This window comes from Ambystoma mexicanum, chromosome 4q, assembly GCF_040938575.1.
Source record: "Ambystoma mexicanum isolate Mex_15411 chromosome 4q, UKY_AmexF1_1, whole genome shotgun sequence".
Classification (NCBI taxonomy): Eukaryota; Metazoa; Chordata; class Amphibia; order Caudata; family Ambystomatidae; genus Ambystoma; species Ambystoma mexicanum.
This window is the reverse complement of record NC_090928.1, coordinates 1,074,891,114-1,074,912,035: the sequence shown is the minus strand read 5'-3', so window position 1 is coordinate 1,074,912,035 and position 20,922 is coordinate 1,074,891,114. Positions and strand designations below refer to the sequence as shown.

The 20,922-nt window shown below is 49.7% G+C and overlaps 1 protein-coding gene across 4 annotated transcripts in view; it reads left to right on the top strand.

Moving 5' to 3' along the window:
- WDR26 (WD repeat domain 26) overlaps positions 1 to 20,922 on the top strand; it is a 1,161,882-nt gene that overhangs the window by 338,572 nt on the left and 802,388 nt on the right. For all 4 annotated transcript variants that reach the window (XM_069608652.1, XM_069608650.1, XM_069608651.1 and 1 more), the window contains one exon: positions 12,672 to 12,812. In XM_069608652.1, the coding sequence (XP_069464753.1) occupies positions 12,672 to 12,812 (141 nt within the window). The remainder of the gene's footprint in view (positions 1 to 12,671; positions 12,813 to 20,922) is intronic.

The window sequence follows — 20,922 nt, the reverse complement described above, 5'->3', positions numbered from 1 at the left end:
GATGAAGAAATCTTCTCTTCCGCGTCCACGACCACTTCCCTCCCCGGACAGCGAGTGGAAGAGGTTGGACTTGGACGCCATGGGACGACGAGTCATCCAATCGGCGGCGACGACCATCAAGGCAGTCAACGCCCTCGCCATCGTGGCGCTCTACGACAGGGAGCTGTGGTTTAAAATCGCTCCCCTCCTGGACTTCCTGCCCGATGACGAGAGGGTGGAAGCATTGGAGATCCTGAGGTGGCATCGGACCATGCCATCAGTGGCCACGGACATTGCCGACATGGGATTCCGCCAAATGGGCAACAGCGTTTCTTCGTCTGCAAGGTTGGTTAAGGGCCACTAACATTCGCCAGGATGTGCAGTCGACGAGGGTATTGAATATGCGCTTCAATGGGGACAATTTGTTTGGCAAGACCGTGGACGAGTTTCTTCAGGCCATCAAGGGGGACACCGAGACGGCTCGTGCCTTGGGCACGCTTCAGCAGCACGGCCGTCCTTTTGGTCTTCCGGGGGCAAACTGCAAGATTCCTCGAAAGGCTTTGGTGGAAGCTCTACGTCCAACCGTCCCGCTCTTTGGCCCAGGAAGCCTACAGGGGTTGCAGCAAGTCTGGAGGAGGTCGCCGTCGTCAAGGTCTAACGGCGCCTCCACAGCGAAGCACGTTTGAACCGGCCGTGACATCGGGTTCCCACATGCGCACCCCAGTGGGAGGCCAGGTGGCGAACTTTGTCAGCGTGTGGAAGACCATCTCCACCGACCGTTGGGTGCTGGACTCTCTGGCCCACGGACACACCCTGGAATTCCAACGAGTGTCCTTGCGTACCACCAGTGGTCAGGCAGGAAAACCACGTCCCTCAGCTTCTGTTGGAGGTGCGGGCCATGCTGAAGAAGGGCACGATAGAGCTTGTTCCAAAGAGGCTCCGGGGCTCCTCACTCATCAAGAAGGGCGGTTGGAGGCCCATCCTAGACCTCCACCGTCTGAATAAGTACATCAAATCCCGGAAGTTTTGGATGGTCACCCTTCAGCATGTGCTAGGATAGCTGGAAGAAGGGGATTTTCCATCGTCGCTGGACTTGGAGGATGCCTACTTTCATATCCCCATTCACAAGGGAGACCGCAGGTTTCTGCGCTTCGTGGTTCAAGGGCAACATTGCCAGTTCAAGGCCCTTCCTTTCGGGTTGAAGTCGGCACGAAGGGTTTTCACCAAGTGCCTGGCTCAAGTGGCGGCACGGCTGCGTCTACGAGGGATCCACGTTTACTCCTACCTGGACGACTGGCTCATCCGAGCTAAATCGAGGGAGATCACCGTCGCACACACGTGGAAGACCGTCCAGCTGCTGACAGAGCTGGGCTTCTCTGTGAACTATGCGAAGTCCTGCTTCTTGTCATTGCAAGACGCACTTTTCTTGGGTCTCGGTTTAACATGGTGTCGTGCCTGGCGTCTCCAGAGGAGATGATAGCGGCCATCCTGAGCAAAGTATAGCGGCTGTTGGCCCTGAAGATCGCAAGGGTGATGCCCCTTCTTGGCATGATGTCGTCATGCATATACCTCATTCGGATGTGCAAGCTACGGATGCGTCCTCTGCAAGAGCTCCTCGATGCCCGTTGGATTCAGGTATCAGGAAGCTTTGAGGACAAGATCACTCTCGACGAGAAGTTCCATCTAGCAATACAGTGATGGGGAGTCCGCATCTGGCGGCTGGTGCAGACTTGCAGATCCACCTCATCAGGAGACGGTCACGACGGACGCCTCCCTGTTAGGATGGGGCGTGCACACCGGAAGTCTCCACGCATGAGGCCTGTGGCTACCGGAGAAATGGTTGCATATAAATGTACTTCAGCTGCGGGCAGTGTTTTGGGCCCTCAAGTCTTTCCTACCATCCCTCAATGGCAAGGTGGTACGGGTCTTCACGGACAACACCACCACAGTGTTCTACATCCAGAAGCAGGGGGGGGGCACTAGATCCCCAGCGCTCTCCAGAGAGGCGCAGGACCTTTGGCACTGGGCTGTTGCCCTGGGGATGTTCCGCGTACTGTTTCATCTGGCAGGAGTGAAAACGCAGTCGCCGACTCCCTCAGTGGGGAGCTGCGCTCTTGCCACAAGTGGGAGCTTCGGCAGGACCAAGTGGATCTTCTGTTCCGACGATGGGGCAATCCCCAGATCGATCTGTTTGCGACAGCATTGAACACAAAGTGCCAGAGGTTCACCAGCAGGTTTCCCCAACTGGGGAGCATGTGGTATGCATTCTCATTTCCCTGGGATGGCCTGTTCCTATATGCGTTTCATCCGTTGCTTCTTCGACTAGTCGATCAACTCAGATGGTCCCAGTGCAGGATGATACTTGTCGCACCGGCGTGGACGAGACAGATGTGGTACCCGGACTTTCTGAACTTGTCAAAGTCCCCTCCAGTTAAGCTTTCGGTGGCCGCAGACCACCTCGCCAAAGGAGGCGTTTCTGCACCACGACCTAGGGTCTCTGAACTTGCAGGCCTGGCTCCTGCAGCGCTAGGGTTTGGGGGATACGATAACCAGGCGGACTGCAAGGAGGTGCTTACCAAAGCCAGGGCTTCGTCTACACTGAAATGCTACAGACATAAGTGGAAGAGGTTCGCCATCTGGTGATGTGCGCAGAAGATCGACCCTCTACGAATTACGGCTCTGCAGGTGCTGCCGTATTTACTGTCACTGGTCAAAGCAGGTCTGGCTCATGCTTCCATCAAGGTTCATCTGGCGGCTATCTCACGCTATACCAGATATCCGGGACGGTCGTCGTTATGGTTGCACCGTCTGGTCAAGGAGTTCATCAAAGGACTTTTCTGTTTGTTCCCGCCGGTGAAGGCCCTGGCATGGGAGCTCAATGTGGGTCTGACTAGACTCATGAGTCCTCCATTCAAGCCTATGCACTCGGCACCGCTGAAGTTTTTGTCGTGGAAAACAGCGTTCCTCGTGGCCATCACCTCTGCACGACGAGTGGGAGAGATTCAGGCCCTGTCCTGTAAGCCACCTTACTTGACTTTTGACGACACAAGGGTGGTGCTGCGGCCACACCCCTCGTTCATGCCCAAGGTGTCGTCTGACTTTCATCTATACGAGCCCTTGGTGTTACCTGTGTGTTTTCCGACATCGTCATCGCCGGCTGAAATGACTTTGTACTCGCTTGATGTGGCTAGATCGCTGAAGTTCTATGTAGACCGCACAAAGAGTTTCCAAAAGAGGTTGCAAGTTTTTGTGAACTTTGGACCTGTGAATCATGGGAAGGCCCTCTCCAAGGCTTCCAATTTCGAGGGGATTGGGTCCTCCGACGTATTCCATATCTATGACAGTAATCGCCACAGCTGTGCTGCTTCGGAAAATCTTTCTGCGACAATGACGTCGATACGCTATCCTCGAGGGCCTCCATCGAGCCGACATCACTGGATGTTATAAGTAGGACGCACGACGCCCGTAGCCTCAATTCGTTTTTTCCAGGAACGTGTTCGCTTCGGAGATCTCGGCACGCCTCGGTTCTACTAAATCCTGTCCTTTCAGTTCTTCGAACCTGTTTGTGTATTGAAATGATGTCTTTGGCTTCTTCCACCCGGCGGTCGGGTTTGAAGAAGTATTGGGTGTGCTTGTCCAAGATGTCGTTAACGGACACTCACAACGCTTGCCTCTGGTGCCTCGGGGAGGACCACGATACTGATGACTGTGTCGACTGCCAGTCGCTTACATCGAAGGTCGTGCGGGAGCGTAAGAAGCGGCTGTCGGTGGGTAAGGTGGCCAAGCCCCGAAAGTCACGATCCACTGGACTTTCGACGGATGATTCGAGGGGCGACTCTCCACATCGTCGTCGTGAGTCCAGGGGGTCTCGGTCCAGGAGTCGGTCTCGCCATTCCTCTGCCTCTTCGAGGCACTCGCAGAAGCGCGATCACAGGTCGCCTTCCCCGTCCTCATCCAAGGACTCCGCCCGTCGACGGGTTGCTTGTCCCAACAAGCATTCCACACCTGAGGAATGGGATTCCTTCTGAAAGGAGGCTGTGACCGTGCTAGAGACACCGCTCATACGCCTTCGGGCTTGAGCGGTCGTCGAGGTCCTGGTCGGACGAGGATGGTCGCTCTAGACATGCCCGTTTCAGGTCCCGGTCCTCAACGCCCTCGAGACCGCGGTGCCTGCGGCGCCGAGGTCATTGAGGGACTCTCTCGAGGCTCTGCCTCCGAGTAAGTCGTTGGCGCCCAGGCTGTCGAAGGACACGCTCGGGGCTCCGCCCTCGAGGCCTTTGTCGATGCCGTCGAAGTTGTCGGCGCCTCGATCAACGCCGATTCCGTCAATGCCTTTGGAGGCTGCTTTGTTGGAGGTACCCCGTGGCACGGTGGAACCCCCCCCAGAAAGGCTCTGGCCAAGGCTAAGAATGTCTCTGTCCCTTTTTCTGTGCCCTCTTTCTGACCTCTGGATTTTATTTCTGAGGGGGATGAGGGATCTGAAGGTTTGGTTCCTGAGGATGTGCCTGATGAGGTTTTTGTCTGGTCACAGCCTGATTGAAGACCTGCGTCAGTCGCTGCAGGACGCCAGTGGCCTGGACACCCATGCTGAGTCCTCGTACCGGCGCCTTATGTTGGGGGTCACAGAATACTTGGGGTGGTCTGCGCCACCTCTGGATTTTCTGTAGGATGACCTGACGGATATCCTCGACCAAGGTCCTCCAACTGACCCGGTTCTGCCATTCCATATGGCTTTGCAAAGAAGGGTGGCTGCAGCTTGGACTGCTCCGGAGAGTCTCCCAGCAGTGAGCAAGTCTTTTCTGCGAAAATACCATCCAGCCAGTAGTGACCCCTGCTACTTGACCACGCACCCCACTCCGGAGAGTTTGGTCGTGCAGGCGGCCACGGCCCCAGCAAAGCAGGCGTCGTACCCTACCATCCCTCCTGATAGGGACGACAAGCGTTTTGATGGCTGGGCGAAGAAAGTGTTTTCTTCAGGGGGTGTGGCTTTACAGGCAGCCAACTCCTTGTGTGCCTTGTCACGTTTCACGCCAACTCTGTGGAACTGTATTTCCTTGGTGGCTGAACATATTTCCGAAGGGGAGGAACGGGATGGTTTTCTTGCTATTGTACAGGATGGCAAGGATGCCATGTGTGAGGCCGTTCAGTCGCGTTTGGACATGGCAGATTGTGTCAGCCGTTCCATGGCGGCGAGCACCGTAATACGCAGGTTTGTGTGGTTGCAGAAGTCGGGGTTTGCTCCTGACGTGCAGGCCCGGCTCCTCAACATGCCCTTTGATGGTGAACATCTTTTTGGCAGCAAGGCTGATGGGAGCCTTGAGAGGTTGCAGACCTCCAAAGCTGCAGCAAAGTCGTTGAGCGATGCAGATCGCCAAGCTCCGCCTTTTCGTCCTAGGGGACAGCAATGGAGGGGAGGTTCCTTTCAATATTATTTATCCTTTAGTAAATCGAGAGGAGCTGCAAGTCAGAGGAGCCACCGTAGCCGTGCCAGAGGTGGAAAACAGGGTACTCGAGGTGCTAAGGCCGCTCGGGCAGTTGCCCCTTTGCCCTCGGGCACTGCCGCAGCCGCTTCAGCTCCGTCATGAGGCCATGTCCCATGGTTCGCTGGTTGGGGGAAGGCTGGCGCAGCATCTTGTAGAGTGGCGTGCCATTACTTCAGATGTGTGGGTTCTGGAGATCATAGCCCACGGCTACTGTCTTCCTTTCCGGCAGAGGCCTCACAACAATCCACCAGGGAATCTCTTTGAAGAGTCTGGATCCGCTCCTTGCGCAGGAAATTCAATCCCTGCTGGAGAAAGGCGCCATAGAACTGGTGCCTGTAGCAGAGAGGAACAAGGGATGGTATTCCCCTTATTTTTTGATTTCGAAGAAAGACGGGAGATTGAGACCCATCATGGACTTGCGTGGTTTGAACAAGCTCCTCGGGAAGGACAAGTTAAAGATGGTTACTCTTTCTCTCAAGTCCTCCAGGCCCTTCAACTTCAGGACTGGTTGGTGTCTCTCGACCTCAAGGACGCTTATTTTCATGTGCCGATCCATCCAAAGCACAAGAAGTACCTGAGGTTCGTGATTGGCGATTCGCACTTTCAGTTTCGGGTCCTGTCGTTCAGATTGACCTCAGCCCCGAGGGTATTCACCAAGCTCATGGTGGTGGTGGCAGCGTATCTCAGGAAAGGGGGGATTCACTTCTACCCCTACCTGGACGATTGGTTGATCAGGGCGCACTCTCCCGAGCAAGTCCTGGATCATCTGTCCGTCACCTGCCACTACCTTCACAGGCTGGGCTTCTCCATCAACTTGAAGTCCCATTTGACGCCAACCCAGCAGCTCCAGTACATCGGAGCTGTGCTCGACACTTCCCTGGGGCAGTGTTTTCCTCCCCAGTTGAGGGCTCATCACATTCAGCAGATGGTGCACAAGTTTCAACACGCCCAGAGTCTCCTGGCGTTCGAGTTCTTGAGGTTGCTCGGTCTCATGGCATCCTGCATTCTTCTGGCCAGGTTGCGGAGGAGATCTCTGCAGTGAGCCCTCAAGATGCAGTGGTCGCAGTCCTCCGGCAGGATGTCGGACCCCGTTCAGATGCCACCCTCGGTCGCCCAGGACCCTCTGTTGTGGGCCGTCAAAGGCAATCTGATGAAGAGGGCTCCGTTTTGGCTACCCTGGCCGGAGGTGACGATCGTGACGGACGCATCCCTCACGGGATTGCGAGCTCATGCCAACGAGTTGAGTCAGCGGTCATTGATCTCCGTCGGAGTCCAGACTCCATATCAATCTGTTGGAGCTGCAGGCAGTCGGGCTTGCCCTGAAGGCTTTTCTGCCGACTGTGCGAGGAAGGAATGTCCTGATTCTGACGGACAACACAGTGGCCATGCACTACCTCAACAAAAGGTGCGGGTGGCAGGGTCACTTCCTTGTGCAGGGAGGCGATGCAGCTCTGGTTCTGGGCCATCAAGCAGGAAGTTTCGATCTCGGTAGTTCATCTGGCCGGAGACGAAAACGAGACGGCGGACGCTCTGAGCAGGCAGAGGGTGATCTCTCACGAGTGGGAGCTGGCTCAGGAGATTCTCCTGTTAGGTAGAATTCTCATCTATGGCTAATTTCCCTCACCTAGTGAGTCCCCCAGCAGCTTTGCTGGACTTCTGGAGTTTTTTTTTTTCCACTTGGTAAGAGTGAGAGCTTTTCCCTCACTCTTACCTGTGTTTTGCTATGTGTTTCTATTTGTTTTTGTGATTGTGGACTCTGAAGTACACCACTTCAGCAGCCCCCTTCTTTTTGTGTCACTCTGCACCTTCAGTGCCGTGGCACAGGGTTGTCTTTAAGACTTCCCTCGACTCCATTTCTGAGGCGACTACTGTCCCCCAGAAAAGGGTAAAGTTACCATTAACTTTACTTAGTCAATCTACCACAGATCCAGTGCAACCCATCTTCCATGGAGTACTGGATAGGGTTAACTTGTATCTCTTTTTATCTGTATCTCCTAGAGCATTGTTTCGCTCTTTCAACATTTAGACTTGGCTGGTGGCAGTGGTATCTACCCTAACTTTTCTACCGCGATTATATTAGATAAACGTGGTACTGTTCTTGGTTATTATATTAGCCTCGAACATAAACCCGCTTGACCAAATCGTCTTTCTTTTGGCTCCGGTTGGGTTTTTTTTTGCCATTTCTTTTTGTTAAAGTCCTTCTTGTGTCTTACTTTGCGCGGAAAACTAGGTTCACCTTCTTTGCTCACCGTCTTTTGGCAGGCTTTCTGTTCAGAAGCCCTCCACCAGGCGCCTGGGTGTCTAGGTGGGCTGAATGTGAGGGAGGGGTGTAGTCACCCCCGGCATAGGGTATCCTAGGAAACCCAAATCGCACTTTGTCATGATTGGCCAGGGTAGTTGTCCGGGCTGAACAACACCCCTGCTGGGTGATTGACAGCCAGGCTGTGTGAATGGGGGTTTTTCACATAAAAGGCATATCACTTGGGCTAGAAGTCAGTCGCCACTGGAACTACAAGGAACCGAAGAGAAGCAGAGAGAATGACTACGGCTGCTGCAGCTACTCCGTCCCGGTGAAGCCCTGCTGCAGTCCTGAGCTATCTTCCCTTCAACGACTTAGAGAAGATCTAGTCCGGAGTCGGCTTCCCTTGAGCTCGGTGGGGATAACCAGCTCATCTTCTAAAGCCAGAGGATCCTCGTCCTTGGTCGAAATCGCTGCACACTGCTGTAGTGGTCCGGATAGCCACCTGAAGAGCCTCTCCTGTTTTTAAGAAGCGCACCTTTAATTCCTTGTCGCTGCTGCCGGCTTCATCCCTGTGTGGTGCAGATGACCTTCAGACGTCCTCCTTCACAACGAAGCTCCAGGAATCGTGGGTCTGTGGGAAACCAACAAGAACATCTGTCAGGGCACCAGCTGCACCACTGGAACAAGGTACCGTGTTCTGTTGAAACTGGGTGAATCCCTTTTTCTTCATTTCCAAGGCTTGCCCTGGTCTTCCCTCCTTTTAACTTTTGCTTCCGAACGTTGACAATATCTATACTTTTTGGCTACGTTGAATCGTGAACTGTTTGACCGTGTGATCTTCGGCAACTGGCCCCGGTGTCTTTCGACCCTGGCTCCGGCCCTTTGACTTTTGAACTCCTGTCTTTGCGTGTTTCTTGATTCTGCCTGCCTAACCAAAATATTGCCTGTGATTTTTGTCTCCAACTCCCTCTGGGTATCTCAAGTGCTAAGTGTGTTTTTGCCCTGGTAGCATTTCATGTCACGGATTCGAGTTTGTTTAGTAGACCGAACTGTCAAAAAGTGATCGCAATTGTATTCGCGGTAACGTGTTTTGTTCATAACACCTTGAGATTTACTGTACAAAGTGAATTGGTTATTTGTAGTATATTTAACGTGTGGTTTTCATTGCAGTTTTATAGAAGTGGTGTTTATAACGAATGGTTTAAAAATAAATGTACTTATATTTTTATACCTGAAACCTTGAGTCAGTGTTTGCTTTTGTCACAGTAATTGTGGCCCCTTTTGTGTAATCTCTGCTACTGCTCATATATTCTTGAGATAAACCTGGCTGCTCCACCACTGCTACCACTCTGACATAGTACAGGCTTGTATCAAAGGTAAAACTTGTATTGCCACCTGTAGTCTTAATTGTGTGTAGTGGTCCCTAAGGGCACTGCACAGGATTCTGCCTAACGGGGGGACCCCTCAGGTGGATCTCTTCGCCTTCAGTGTCAACCGGAAGTGCGAAAGGTTCTGCTTGCGGGAATTTCCTCCAATAGGAGCCTTAGGAGACACGTTTGTGGTGGAGTGGTCATTCCCACTGCTGTACGTGTTTCCTCCAGTCCCCGTCATCCCGCAAGTGCTGCAGAGGTTACGGAGGTTTGGTTCCGGATGATCCGCATTGCTCCGGCTTGGACTCTGAGGACGTGGTACCTGGACCTTCTCGACGTGTCCATCTGCCCTCCAACGTCGTCTTCCCTACCGAGACGACCTGCTTTCACGGGAGAGGGGTCAGGTTCTCCACCCAGAGCTCAGATCCCTCAACCTTCACGCTTGGCTTCTGAAAGGTTGAGGTATAAGGATTGGGACCTCACTGAAGACATGATGGAGGTGTTGCTTTCGGCCAGACGACCGGCAACAAAGTCCCTGTACCGTTGCCGTTGGAAAAAGTTCTGCGACTGGTGCAGCGTTAAGAATGTGGATCCTTTTTCATGTGACATTCCTGTAGTTCTGTCTTTTGCTTTTGTTGGCCCACAGGGGCCTGCAAGTGGGTACTGTTAAAGGTTACCTGGCGGCGCTGTCTAGATTTAAGCGCTCGTCTGAGGAGTTTTCTTATTTTAAAATTACTTTAATTTCTCAGTTCCTCAAAGGACTCACTCATGTGTTTCCGCCAGCACCTTTCCAGGTGCCTGGTTGGGATTTGAACCTTATTCTGATATTCCTTATGGGTACTCCGCTTGAGCCTTTACATTCTTGTCCTTTGAGGCTTTTAACCCTTAAAACTGTTTTTAGTTGTGGTCACATCCGCTCGCAGAGTGAGTTGCAGACACTTTCAGTTAAGCCACCCTTCACTGTGTTTTATAAGGACAGGGTTGTCCTTAGAGTTTGTCCTTCCTTTCTTCTGAAGGTGGTGTCGGAATTTTTTGAGCCAGAAGGTGGTTGTTCCGGCATTTTATCTTCCTCCACATCCTGGTAAGGAAGAGGAGAGGCTCCATAGATTGGATCCTAGGAGAGCTTTAAGTTTCTACATTTCTCGCATGTGCCGGGTCAGAGTGGACGATCAGCTCTTTATTGGTTACGCTGGAAGGCGTTTGGGACAAGCTGTGACTAAGCAGACTTTGTCTAGATGGATTATCTTGGCAATTTCTGAAGGTTACCGCTTGGCGGGTAAGGACCCTGCGGTAGGCTTACGGGCCCATTCTACTAGGGGTATGGCTGCCTCTACTGCCCTGCAGAGGGATGTTCCTATTCATAACATCTGTGATGCAGCCACTTGGGCTTCGGTCCATACTTTTGTAAGTCACTACTCCCTCGATTCTATCCATGGGCAGGATCTGGCCTTTGGCAAAGCAGTCCTTTACTCTGCAATTTGATTGGGCTTTCTAAATTTCTATATTCTAAATTCTTTTTCCTCCTCCATACGTTGGTACTGCTTTGGGAGTCTGTCATAGATGTGGAATACGTCAGAGGACCCAATCCCCTCGAAGAACAAGTTACTCTCTTACCTGCTAACGTTCTTTCGATGGTATGGTCAGACGACGTATTCCATATCTCTCCCTCTACCTGCCCCGCTACAGAATTTCTTATGCGATTGCAGCTTACGTTTCCGCAAGGCTTTGTGGTCATACTGGCAGTGGTTTGGTGCTACACGTTCTGGGGGAAAAAAACACAACTGAGGCTACGGGCGTCGTGCATCCTACTTATAACATCCGGTGACGTCGGCTCGACGGAGGCCCTCGGACAGCATCGACGTTATTGACGCAGACGCCGAAAGATTTTCCGAAGCAGCACAGCTGTGGTGATTACTGTCATAGAAATGGAATACGTTGTCGGACCATCCCATCGAAAGAACGTTACCAGGTAAGAGTAGTAACTTGTTCTTCCAGGTGGCTCTTAGGCTCCATCACTCGTCACCGGTTGGCAAACCGACAGTTGCCTGGCCGTCCGAGAGCCCATTCGACCAGAGCGATCGCTGCAACTATGGCGTTCCTGTCTGGTGTGCCCCTGCTGGACATCTGCAGGGATGCTACGTGGAGGCTGACGCACACCTTCACGAAGTTCTACTGCGTTGACAGGGATTCCAGGGAGGAGCTCAGAGTCGGCCAAGCAGTGCTGTGCAACCTGGTCGCTTGAAGGTGAGCCTGGTGCGGAGGTAAGAGATGATTAATGTTGAGCCTTGCCACCTTCCGTGGTTGTGCATGTGTGTATGGCTATGTATTCTCTATTTATGAGCATGTGAATCCATGCCAGACCCCATGCTGGAGAGAAGGAACAAGTTACTTACCTTTAACTGTTGTTCTCCAGCATGGCTCTGGCATGGATTCACATGCAAACCCTCCCACCCTCCCCTCTGCGACTCTTCTCTTGGTCCTACGGCCACTTTACGTGCTACCAAATCTGAAGATGGCTGCCAGAGGAGGGGCTTAGGTTGAAGGCAGCCATTGGCTGGGGGCAGTATGACACAGAGACCAGTGATTGGTTGTTAGGAGAAAGACAGTTCAGAAATGAAACTGATTTTTTCTTTACCGAGGATTCCCAGCCTGACGGAATATTCATGAGCATGTGAATCCATGCCAGACCCATGCTGGAGAACAACAGTTACAGGTAAGTAACTTGTTCCTTCTTATTAGTTATTAATGTACATTAAATCAGGTAGTTAATTAGTTTCTTCCATTGGTACTACATGCACGACTTGTCCAGACATATCCATGGAGCTGTGAGGGTGAAAGCAGGGGCACAAGATTCTACATGTCTTTTCCCCATTTTTGTTGGGAGTATTTTACTCCCCATTTATAATTTTTTGGGTGTATTTGCCTATTGTTACGGAGTAAAAGTGGCTGATACCTTATCTGTAGCGCTAGTCCTTCTAATGGTGAAATGGGGATTACGGTTGGAGCCACAATTCTTCATTGGCTTGATGCTCCATTTTTTATTTGGACCTACATACACAGGTCTTTGGGTAACAAACGTTCGTCGTGCAGGTAAAGGGTGCATGCACTTATCTGGCCCATCATGATCTCTCGACTTGTTGGTCCATGGCCCTGGAAACGGCTCTGCTTTTCTGGCTTCTTTACTGCGAGAACTATTGCTTCACATTCAGGAAATGTTTTTAGTTGAAACATTCTGTGCGGTTTCCCTCTAAACTCGCCTCATTGCAGATTCGTTTTTCTGGGTTCATTGCCGTGGTGTGATGGCACACAGGAAGAACATTTAATCACCTAAATGTCCTCAATTCCCCTCCAACCACCCCCATTTCTTAAAGAGGAATGAGAAGACTCTTAAGATTATGGCTAGTAATCTGCCATTGAATTGACCTTTGAATTCATAGAACGCTCGTGAAAGCTTTTGATAGTAACCTTGATATTTCTGCAACATGATTTTCAAAGTTTATGCATACGTTAAATAAGTTAAGTGTGCACCTTGCATTTGTGTAGGGGTGTACTAAAAATAGAGCTCTTTAAGGATTCTAAGTTTCTTTCATTTTTCAGGAGACGCACCAACTTAAGTTGTTGAAGACGCTTGAAGGTCATGCTTATGGTGTTTCGTACCTTGCATGGAGCCCAGATGACAACTATCTTGTTGCTTGTGGACCAGATGACTGCTCTGAGCTCTGGTTGTGGAATGTGCAGGTATGCAGCCCTCTTAAATTACTTTTATAAGGAATGCAAATCATGTCAGTTTGGTTTATTCAGACACTTTAACACAAATTGCATCCATAGCTCAAAGATGCTTTGCATTACTTATTCAGCTTTTTGTCTTCTGCTTTGATGGCTAAGAGAAAGGGGTCATGATGAGTGGTTTAATGTGCCATTACAAATGTTACCTCCCATCTTGAATACTAAAATATATTTAGTCCTAAGGTACTTTTTAGTATTGGCTTCCAATATTGCATTGGATAGCAAGCCATTATATTATCGTCTGTTGGCAAGATCTCAACTATGCACCAAATGATGTATATGCATGCAGATTGCCTTTGTCCCTAGTTTGGTTTTTAGTGGGCTGGTGCATGCTAAAGGATTTGTATGTTGTGGCGTTGAGTAGTTCAGTACCTATGACCATTTCTTTGTGCCTTATTGCTACATAATGTCACAGTTCACATACCTGGTTTTCTCCAGTGGTGCATTTTGGATATCTGCAGTTCTATATTTGTTCTCCAGGATGTCCCTATTGAAGTCAATAGCGCATTTTCTTTTTTTATGTATCATTTTTAAAAACGCATCTTTTCTATATTTGTTAGAATAATACTTTCAATTGGAGGCATGGACTTATGACCCTTCAATGACATCAAATGAACAAAAGTAAAATGTATAGTTTAAGGTTTTTCTGGATTGTTACTTGTCGTTGAATGAAGTTTCTGCAATTAAAACATTTGGCCTTTTCAATTTGTCTTGCGTACAACTGCATTATACAGTTAAAACGTTCTAATGCATCAACCTCTCATTGTTTGGCCTCCTATGCAGATGTTTGTCAGGGTTCTAAACCCCAGAATATTTCGTTCAACTTCTGATATTCTGGAAATGACCTGTTTTAAGTAACACACTGCAAATCCATTGCTGAAGAAAACTATGAATATTATTTTGCTTACTATGTCCGCTTTTCTGCATCTTTGTAGATTATTGTCCCCAATAGAAGCCAGATCAGGTCATGTTGATAAACTATCAATTCAAAAATAAAGGTACTAGGCACCTGCTCGTTTGCTGCTACTCCTTGCCACCCTGTACCCTCCCCTATGCTCCATGTCCTCCCCTCCTGCCAGTCCGTGTGCAGATAAGAGCATATGTGGGTAGCTTAACGCTCATCCATGCTCCAAAGGATTTTTTTCATTCACCACATTTGTCACCCCTGGATCTAACCATCTCCTGCCCCCTTTTGGAATCTAGATTATATGCCTTCTAACACATTCTGTCTGAGCTTCGGGCGTGCACACTGTCAAGGTGGCCTGGCCCTTGACCACCCCTGGTCAGTCAGCATTCCCTGCAGCTTTTCTAGCAGAGCCCATGGGGTGTGCATCATGAAGGTGGGAGCTGATGTTCCCCCATAAAGATAATTTATGTACCTGTAAAAGGAGTACATTTCTCTATTTAGAGGTATCCTCGCAAGGTGACGTGTTCCTGCCAGCACACATGTTTTGGATTGGCTCTTGGGGCTGTTTAGAGCTTTTTGAGTTATGAGGCACTGATGCATAGTAACCTCAGCTTTGTCTGTTTCAAGCCCCACATGTCAATACCAGCATTGCGTCTGTAGTACCGGTTTGCACCTCCTGCAAAGTCAACCCCTGGGCCTTGCCCGAAGGCACTTCTGGGATCTCCCTCTTGCTTTACATGCCACAACATACTGATTGTCCAGTTACCCCGATCCAACCTGGAGTGATTGGAGAGGGCCTCCTTGGACACCCTCTCAATATTTACTCCAATTTCGTACACAGCTGCTCCCACATTGGTGTTAGGCAATGTTTGTATGCAGTACCCTCTGGGATCACTACACACAACTATGATTACAGGTGTAAGTAAAACCAACCTTTGGTATAAGTCTGTACCACACAGTTTTTGGTAGCGAACTGAGCAGCCAGGCTTATCTCAAGAGGGAATGTTAGCTTGTAAGGGTGTTACACAGAGGTCTACAATCACAAGTATTCAGATACTTATTTTATTACACAGTCAGTTAGAAAACATTCACTATAAGGAGGCAATCAATATCGCACAAAAATATACTACAGTGCTTCACACTATTTGGTTCTGTAACATTTAAACTAGTTTGAAGTAGGAGCAAAATGGCATTCGGAGCATTTGAAGTAGGAGCAAAAAGTCATAAGGTAGTAAAACGACTACTACAGTTACTCTTAAACAGTGCAAATAGTTGGAGTTCACCAGAGGAGTTGATTCAATGCAATAGGTAGGGCAAAGTCAATGGGCTAGAGTCTTGTATAGGTAAAAACTGTTCTGGTAGTTAAACGGAAAAGTCTTTGCCACGGTTCTCAGAAGTAGTTCGTAGAAGAAAGATTTGTATGTCGGGTCACAAGCTTACTAGGCCTGCAAGTTGCCAAGGTTTCACGCACTTTTGCAGTGAGAGGTAAATTCTCTGTCGGGTTTTCACAGTACCTTATATTGAAGAAAAAGATGTAGCTGAAGACTTCTGTTCCTGGCAGTTCCTGCAGATCTTTCTGCTCCTGAGCCTCAGTCGTGGGGACAAGAGGGAGGATGTCGGGGGACTCCTGCACTGCACGGGGATTGGTCACAAAGCTGGCAAATCTTCAATTCCGGTAGCTGTCGTCAAGCACACAAACTGGTGTCCTTCTACATGGCTATTCGGTTTCCTGCAGCACTCTGAGGAAATTGCAACCAGCTCCGAGAATGGTGTCGAGGTGCCTTACGAGTTGATTGGTCCCACCAACTCAAAGGGAGAAGTCGTCCTTGAAGGGCTTCTGTGTTGAGATGAACTTGGCGATTTGGATGGGCTTCACCATGCAAATCAACGGTCCAGGAGTTGCAGCAGCCGTCCTCTTCCAGCTCGTCTTCGGTTCTTTCGTTCCAGTGGTCGACTCTGCCTTCCAAGCCAAGAGACTCGCCTTTTAAACAGCTTCTCCCATTCATTCCAGCCTAGCTACCACTCACCCAGCAGGGGGGCTGTCCTTGCCAGACAGCCAGCCAATCAAGCCAGAGTGCATGTGGGTCGCCTAGGAGACTAAGCACAGGGAGTTTCGGGCACCTTCCTCACTTCCTGCCCACCCCAGACACTCAGGTGCCAGAGGCGGTCTTCATTCCTGAAGCCCACCAGAGGCATAGGAACAAAGGGGGCAAACCTGGTTTGGCGCGCAGAGACAAACTCGAAGGACCTTTCCAAAAAGAAATGGTGAAAAAAGACTGGGACCTGTTAAATAAAGGGGGCTCAGACGCCATCTTGGAAAATATGGCTCCCGCGAATTTTAGCTACCAGTGTTCGCGGTCACGAAAAATCATGGTAGTTTGTTGTAAAACCACTGCCACCAGCCATTTCGATTGGAAAGGGTAGCATTTGACTGCTACATGAGTTTCTAGGCATGGGGGATACTAGGTAACCCCTCCAGCACTCTATTGGAAGATAGTGTGTGCTGCGTCTAGGAATTTAAAAAGACTAGTAAAGTCCATTTAACTTTTACATTCTCTGGGAAACAGTAGTTTATCCCAGAGAAGGTGTTTAAACCGTGGGAGAGCCTAACGGGCCCTGAGGGTGCTGTGTGATACGCATGAAATGATGATGCCTATGGAGTGGTCTAAAACTCCATAATCAAAGAACACAAGAGTAAAATACACATCAAAATACATGAGTGGGGAAAAAAGGCTCACACTCTCTCCAGGTAAAAAAATCAAGTCCTCAAAATCCAGCAAAGTTGCTGGGGGTCTCTAAGGTGCAGGGAATTAGCACATTTATGAGAATTCTCCCCAACAATTGGCTGTGTGCAATATTCGCAACAGAAGACAAGGGTGAACGCATAAGAGCTTGTTAATCCCTGACTGGGATCTAGCTACAGGATTGCTGGCAGTTGTTGGGCAACATACCTCTTCACTTCAGAGTCCAGAAAATGGCAGAACAGTCTTGTCTGGAAAAAAAAAGTTCCTCACCCAGGGCCAGCAACCCAGCACTTGATAATGATGAGCAATCTGGGAAATGGAGCAACATATCTGAGCCTGCTCCCATTACCTCCGGCATTGCATGTGAACTACCTAAATCTCTTTTCCCAGACACTGGATTTCTAACCATGTGTGGACTGGCCTGGTATCTTTCCCCCTAGTGTGGGTGTCTCTGCAACTTTTGTAGCGCTCTATGGGTCAGTCCCCCTGTAATTTCCAAGCATCGAACTAGACATGCCTCTTCAGAAGTTGAAACCGATAATGGCGAATGTGTTTATGTAACTAATCCAAGGAACGCATTGCGGAGATGTTTCCCATGGCCATTTTGGTGCCTGTGGATACCCCTCTCAGTCCTTGTTGGAGACTGTTGCCTTCTACCCCAGCAATGGGACTTACACAGTTGTCTGTTCAGGGACTTTCGTTTTGGTGATATGAGCCCCCTCTGTCTCGGGACCTACAGAATACTCTGTCCTAAGGCCAAACATGGATAATGTCTGGGACACAGGTTTTCACATTGTCAGAAGGCTTTCATGAGCCGGTTGGAAGGGTTATGCAGATACTCCCCCAATCCCCAGCCCACCAGAATAGGAGGCCAGCATATTGAAACTCCACGTAGTCCAGGCCCGATTAACAGGAAATATAATGCAAACTTCAGACCGGTTTGTGCCTTTCACTTTAGTCCATAGACGTCATTTGGGGGCACCAAGGGTAGCAGTTGAGACCCCTGGTTAACTTACCTTTGACCACTGCCTCTACAACCCTTGGTGAAGGAATGCAGAGGCAGTGTGAAAGAAAAGAAAACTGGCTTAGATTACTCTCTATTTTTGGGATTCACTCTGTACATTTTGACTATGTGCTTTATATGTAAAGATGTAGCTGTGCATTAGTTTTTGTTTATATAGGCCAGACAGGGCTGCTTATTTAAAGTCATCTGGATTGTTTCATTTTGCAGCTGCCTATCATTTTGTGCAAAAATACTCCACTTTTGGATGCTCTTCAATCTCAGTAGGGTGGAGCCCTGCTGTAATATTAATTTGGAAAGTGCAGGCATGCCTGTGTTGGAGTAGTTTAACTCACTGAGATATCCAATTGCAGCATCATGCTGTTTGATCAATTGTGCAGATAAAAAGGAACATTTATTACATGCCCTCTCCTGTCCACTTCACTCCTTTTAAGTTCAAAGTATAGCACTATTATCAGGTTTACTAGTCTGCCATGGCACATTCCTCCTGCTCATAAGCACTATAAGCGGGAGGAAATAATAGTTATATCAATAAATGTAACCTCCAAAGCCAATGTATTTCTAAATGCTGTGGTGTGCACATTTAAGGAGAAATAGCTGCTAGGATAGCTCAGTGAGTTATGTGCTCACCGCTCAAATCGTTCTGCAAGTCAGAAGTTTGAATCCTAGCAATGTCTGCTCAACCATACGTACCGTTCACCATATAGCTCAGCCATGTATGGTAAATGTCATATGTTCAGTGGCATATTGGAGTACGAGTGGGGTCCTCTTGATGTCCCATGTACGGATTGTGGGTTCCCTTTCCGTTTTAATAGCTCTTGGATTCAAATTTGATTTGGGGAGCATGCTTCTACAAACTTGACATTGAGTATTTCTGTGGTAAAAAGAAATAAAAAGGGTTCTTTGAATATAGAATGCATGGTTTTGTCAGTTGTCGCACTCTGAAACACTTGTGTACGAGCACGATATAAATAAATCATTTCATTTTGGCTGTTCCTCTGACTTTACCAGGTGCATGAGGCATTAACTGACATTGTATGGAATTACTGAACATTTGATGATGCGCTTGGCATATGAAAGAAGGAACTGAATATTGTGACGAATTTGAGGATGTTGTCTCTTATCCCCTAGGGGGAGGCCTTTCCCATGGGTCTAGGTTGGTGTGTCCAGTGTAATAGTTCCCTTTGGGGTGCTTTACCGAGGGAGGATCACATGGGGGAAGGAATCACTCTATGGGATCGGGGATGGCCATTATCGTGAAACGCAGTATGACCAATACATTCAACCCCGTTTCCAACCCTAAATCCTCCTTCCCTTCAGATGGAGCCAATGTGTTTTGTTAAGTCACTCAACCTAACATACATGACAAGACTGAAAGACCAGAAAGTACAAAGTATCATGCATATCGTTTTCAAACTGGTACTATGACGAAGATGATGACCGTGAGTCCAAGGATCTTCTCTCTAGAGAAGCGGAGTGAGAGGTCTAGCTTCTCATCGCAAGTGATTGGTCCAAAGCAGTGCAGCGATCTTACGCGGGAGTTTGAAAGCAACTCGACTGGGACACGAAGGAGAGAGCCAGAGTGATCCTTGAGGAGGAACAGTGGGAGCTGTGCAAAGGAGCAGCTGATGCGATCCGCAAGGGAAGCAGCAACTAGAGGAAAAGGAGAACTCGCATATCCATCACGAGAAGACAATTCTGGCTACTGCTGAGTGAATCCTCCGAATGCCTCAGGCAAAGTGTAAGAGAAGAACGCGCAGCCGGGAAGAGTCTGAAGACTGCAGAGCAACTGCAGACCCTGCTGTATACCTGAAAAAAACAAAGCCTCCGGAAGGGACGCAGCTGCCCGGGAACCCCTGATGCCTACGAGAAAGAAGCAAACGGGCACGCAAGGGTCTGGGAAGCAACGTGGAGATTCCAGAAGCTCGGAGAAGAGGGTCTGAACTCTGAAGTAAAGCAGGAAGAGTTGTACTCTTGACAGGGCAGTAAATCAAAGGATCAAGGACCCACACCTATGCGAGACAGTAAAGTATAAAGTGGCGAAGCCTAAGGTGGTCTGGAACTCTGTGAGAAAGAGACACAGTCCATGTGAATATACTGACTTGGCAGGAGAGTGAACCAAGCAATTTTGTGTCTGGGACCCACACCCATATGAGAGATTGGAAAGAGGGTCAAGAATCCTAGAACTGGTAAAAGCAATCCTACGCTTGCTAGCGACCTGTGCCAAATTGATAGGATAAAGAAGCGTAAACACTAGGTAGATCCCCTACTCGCCAGAAAAAAAAACGTCTTCCCCTTTAAATTTGGAGGCGCGCAGGTGCAGCCCTGGGGGCATGCGCTGCCCAGACTCCGCCCTCCGGTGCCACACCTCAGTCCCCTTTTCCGGGTCGACTGGAATAGGCCGAATTCACCAGCGCTCCTGGGTTTGGCTTTGGCCTTGTAATTCCACGCATGGATACTTCTTTGTCTTTTTATCATTCAGGTACTCTGTCCTCAGGCGTTGCGCTCCTCCCGGCGCATGTCTTGCAGGGTTCAGCGTGTGTCCCTCCTGCGACTGGCTCTTCCCAACCAAAGACACCCCACACCCTCTGCCTACTGTGCCTTGGCCCTGACCACGGTTGGCAAGCTTGTACCGCGTGCAATGGGCTTTCCTTGAGGTCTTTGAAGAACAGACTGGCCGGGTGGAAGGAGCTCTTCTACAGATCGCTTACAGAGGACCTAAAGGACTTAGTCTATCATCGATCCAGTCTATCATTGATCCAAGCCAAGTTAGGGCTGTTCTGTTCCAGTGCGCCCGCAAAGGGAGACTCCTTCCCAAGGAGTCGCCTGCGCAGGAGGGACCGCCCAGGTCCTCCTACCAGCATAAGTACTGAGGCTGTATCAGCTACCAGCTGAGAAGATGCTGAGGGATCTACAGATCCTCCCGGTGAGGGTGTTGAGGGACCAGAAGGTTCTTTTACCGGGGCTTCGCCCTAGTACCGGCAGTATGTCAGAGGGGGCGCCTTTATGCAGTTCTACCGGCAGATCCGCCGAGGGCGTAACGCCTTCAGGGCCTAGGCCTGAGGAACTTGGTAGGCCCCATGATCCACACTCAAGAGTCCTGGACGAGGTGGGCCCAGTGAGCTGAGCAACACGACGCAGGCATGTGGAAGGCAGCTCAAAAAGATGACCGCCCCTCCAGGAAAGGCAGGCGGAGGACCGTGTGTCATGGTGGGACTGGTGTCAATCAGGTATGTGGCCTACAGCTTATTCCTTTGCGCAAGGTAGGTTCCTGCTGCGTCCATATGGGCAGGGCTCGCAACGGCTCCAGCAACCACCTGCTACCCCGTCAATATAGTTTACCACCAATACCGCCTGTGAGAACAGGTTCTGTGAAAAGTTCCTTGGGCT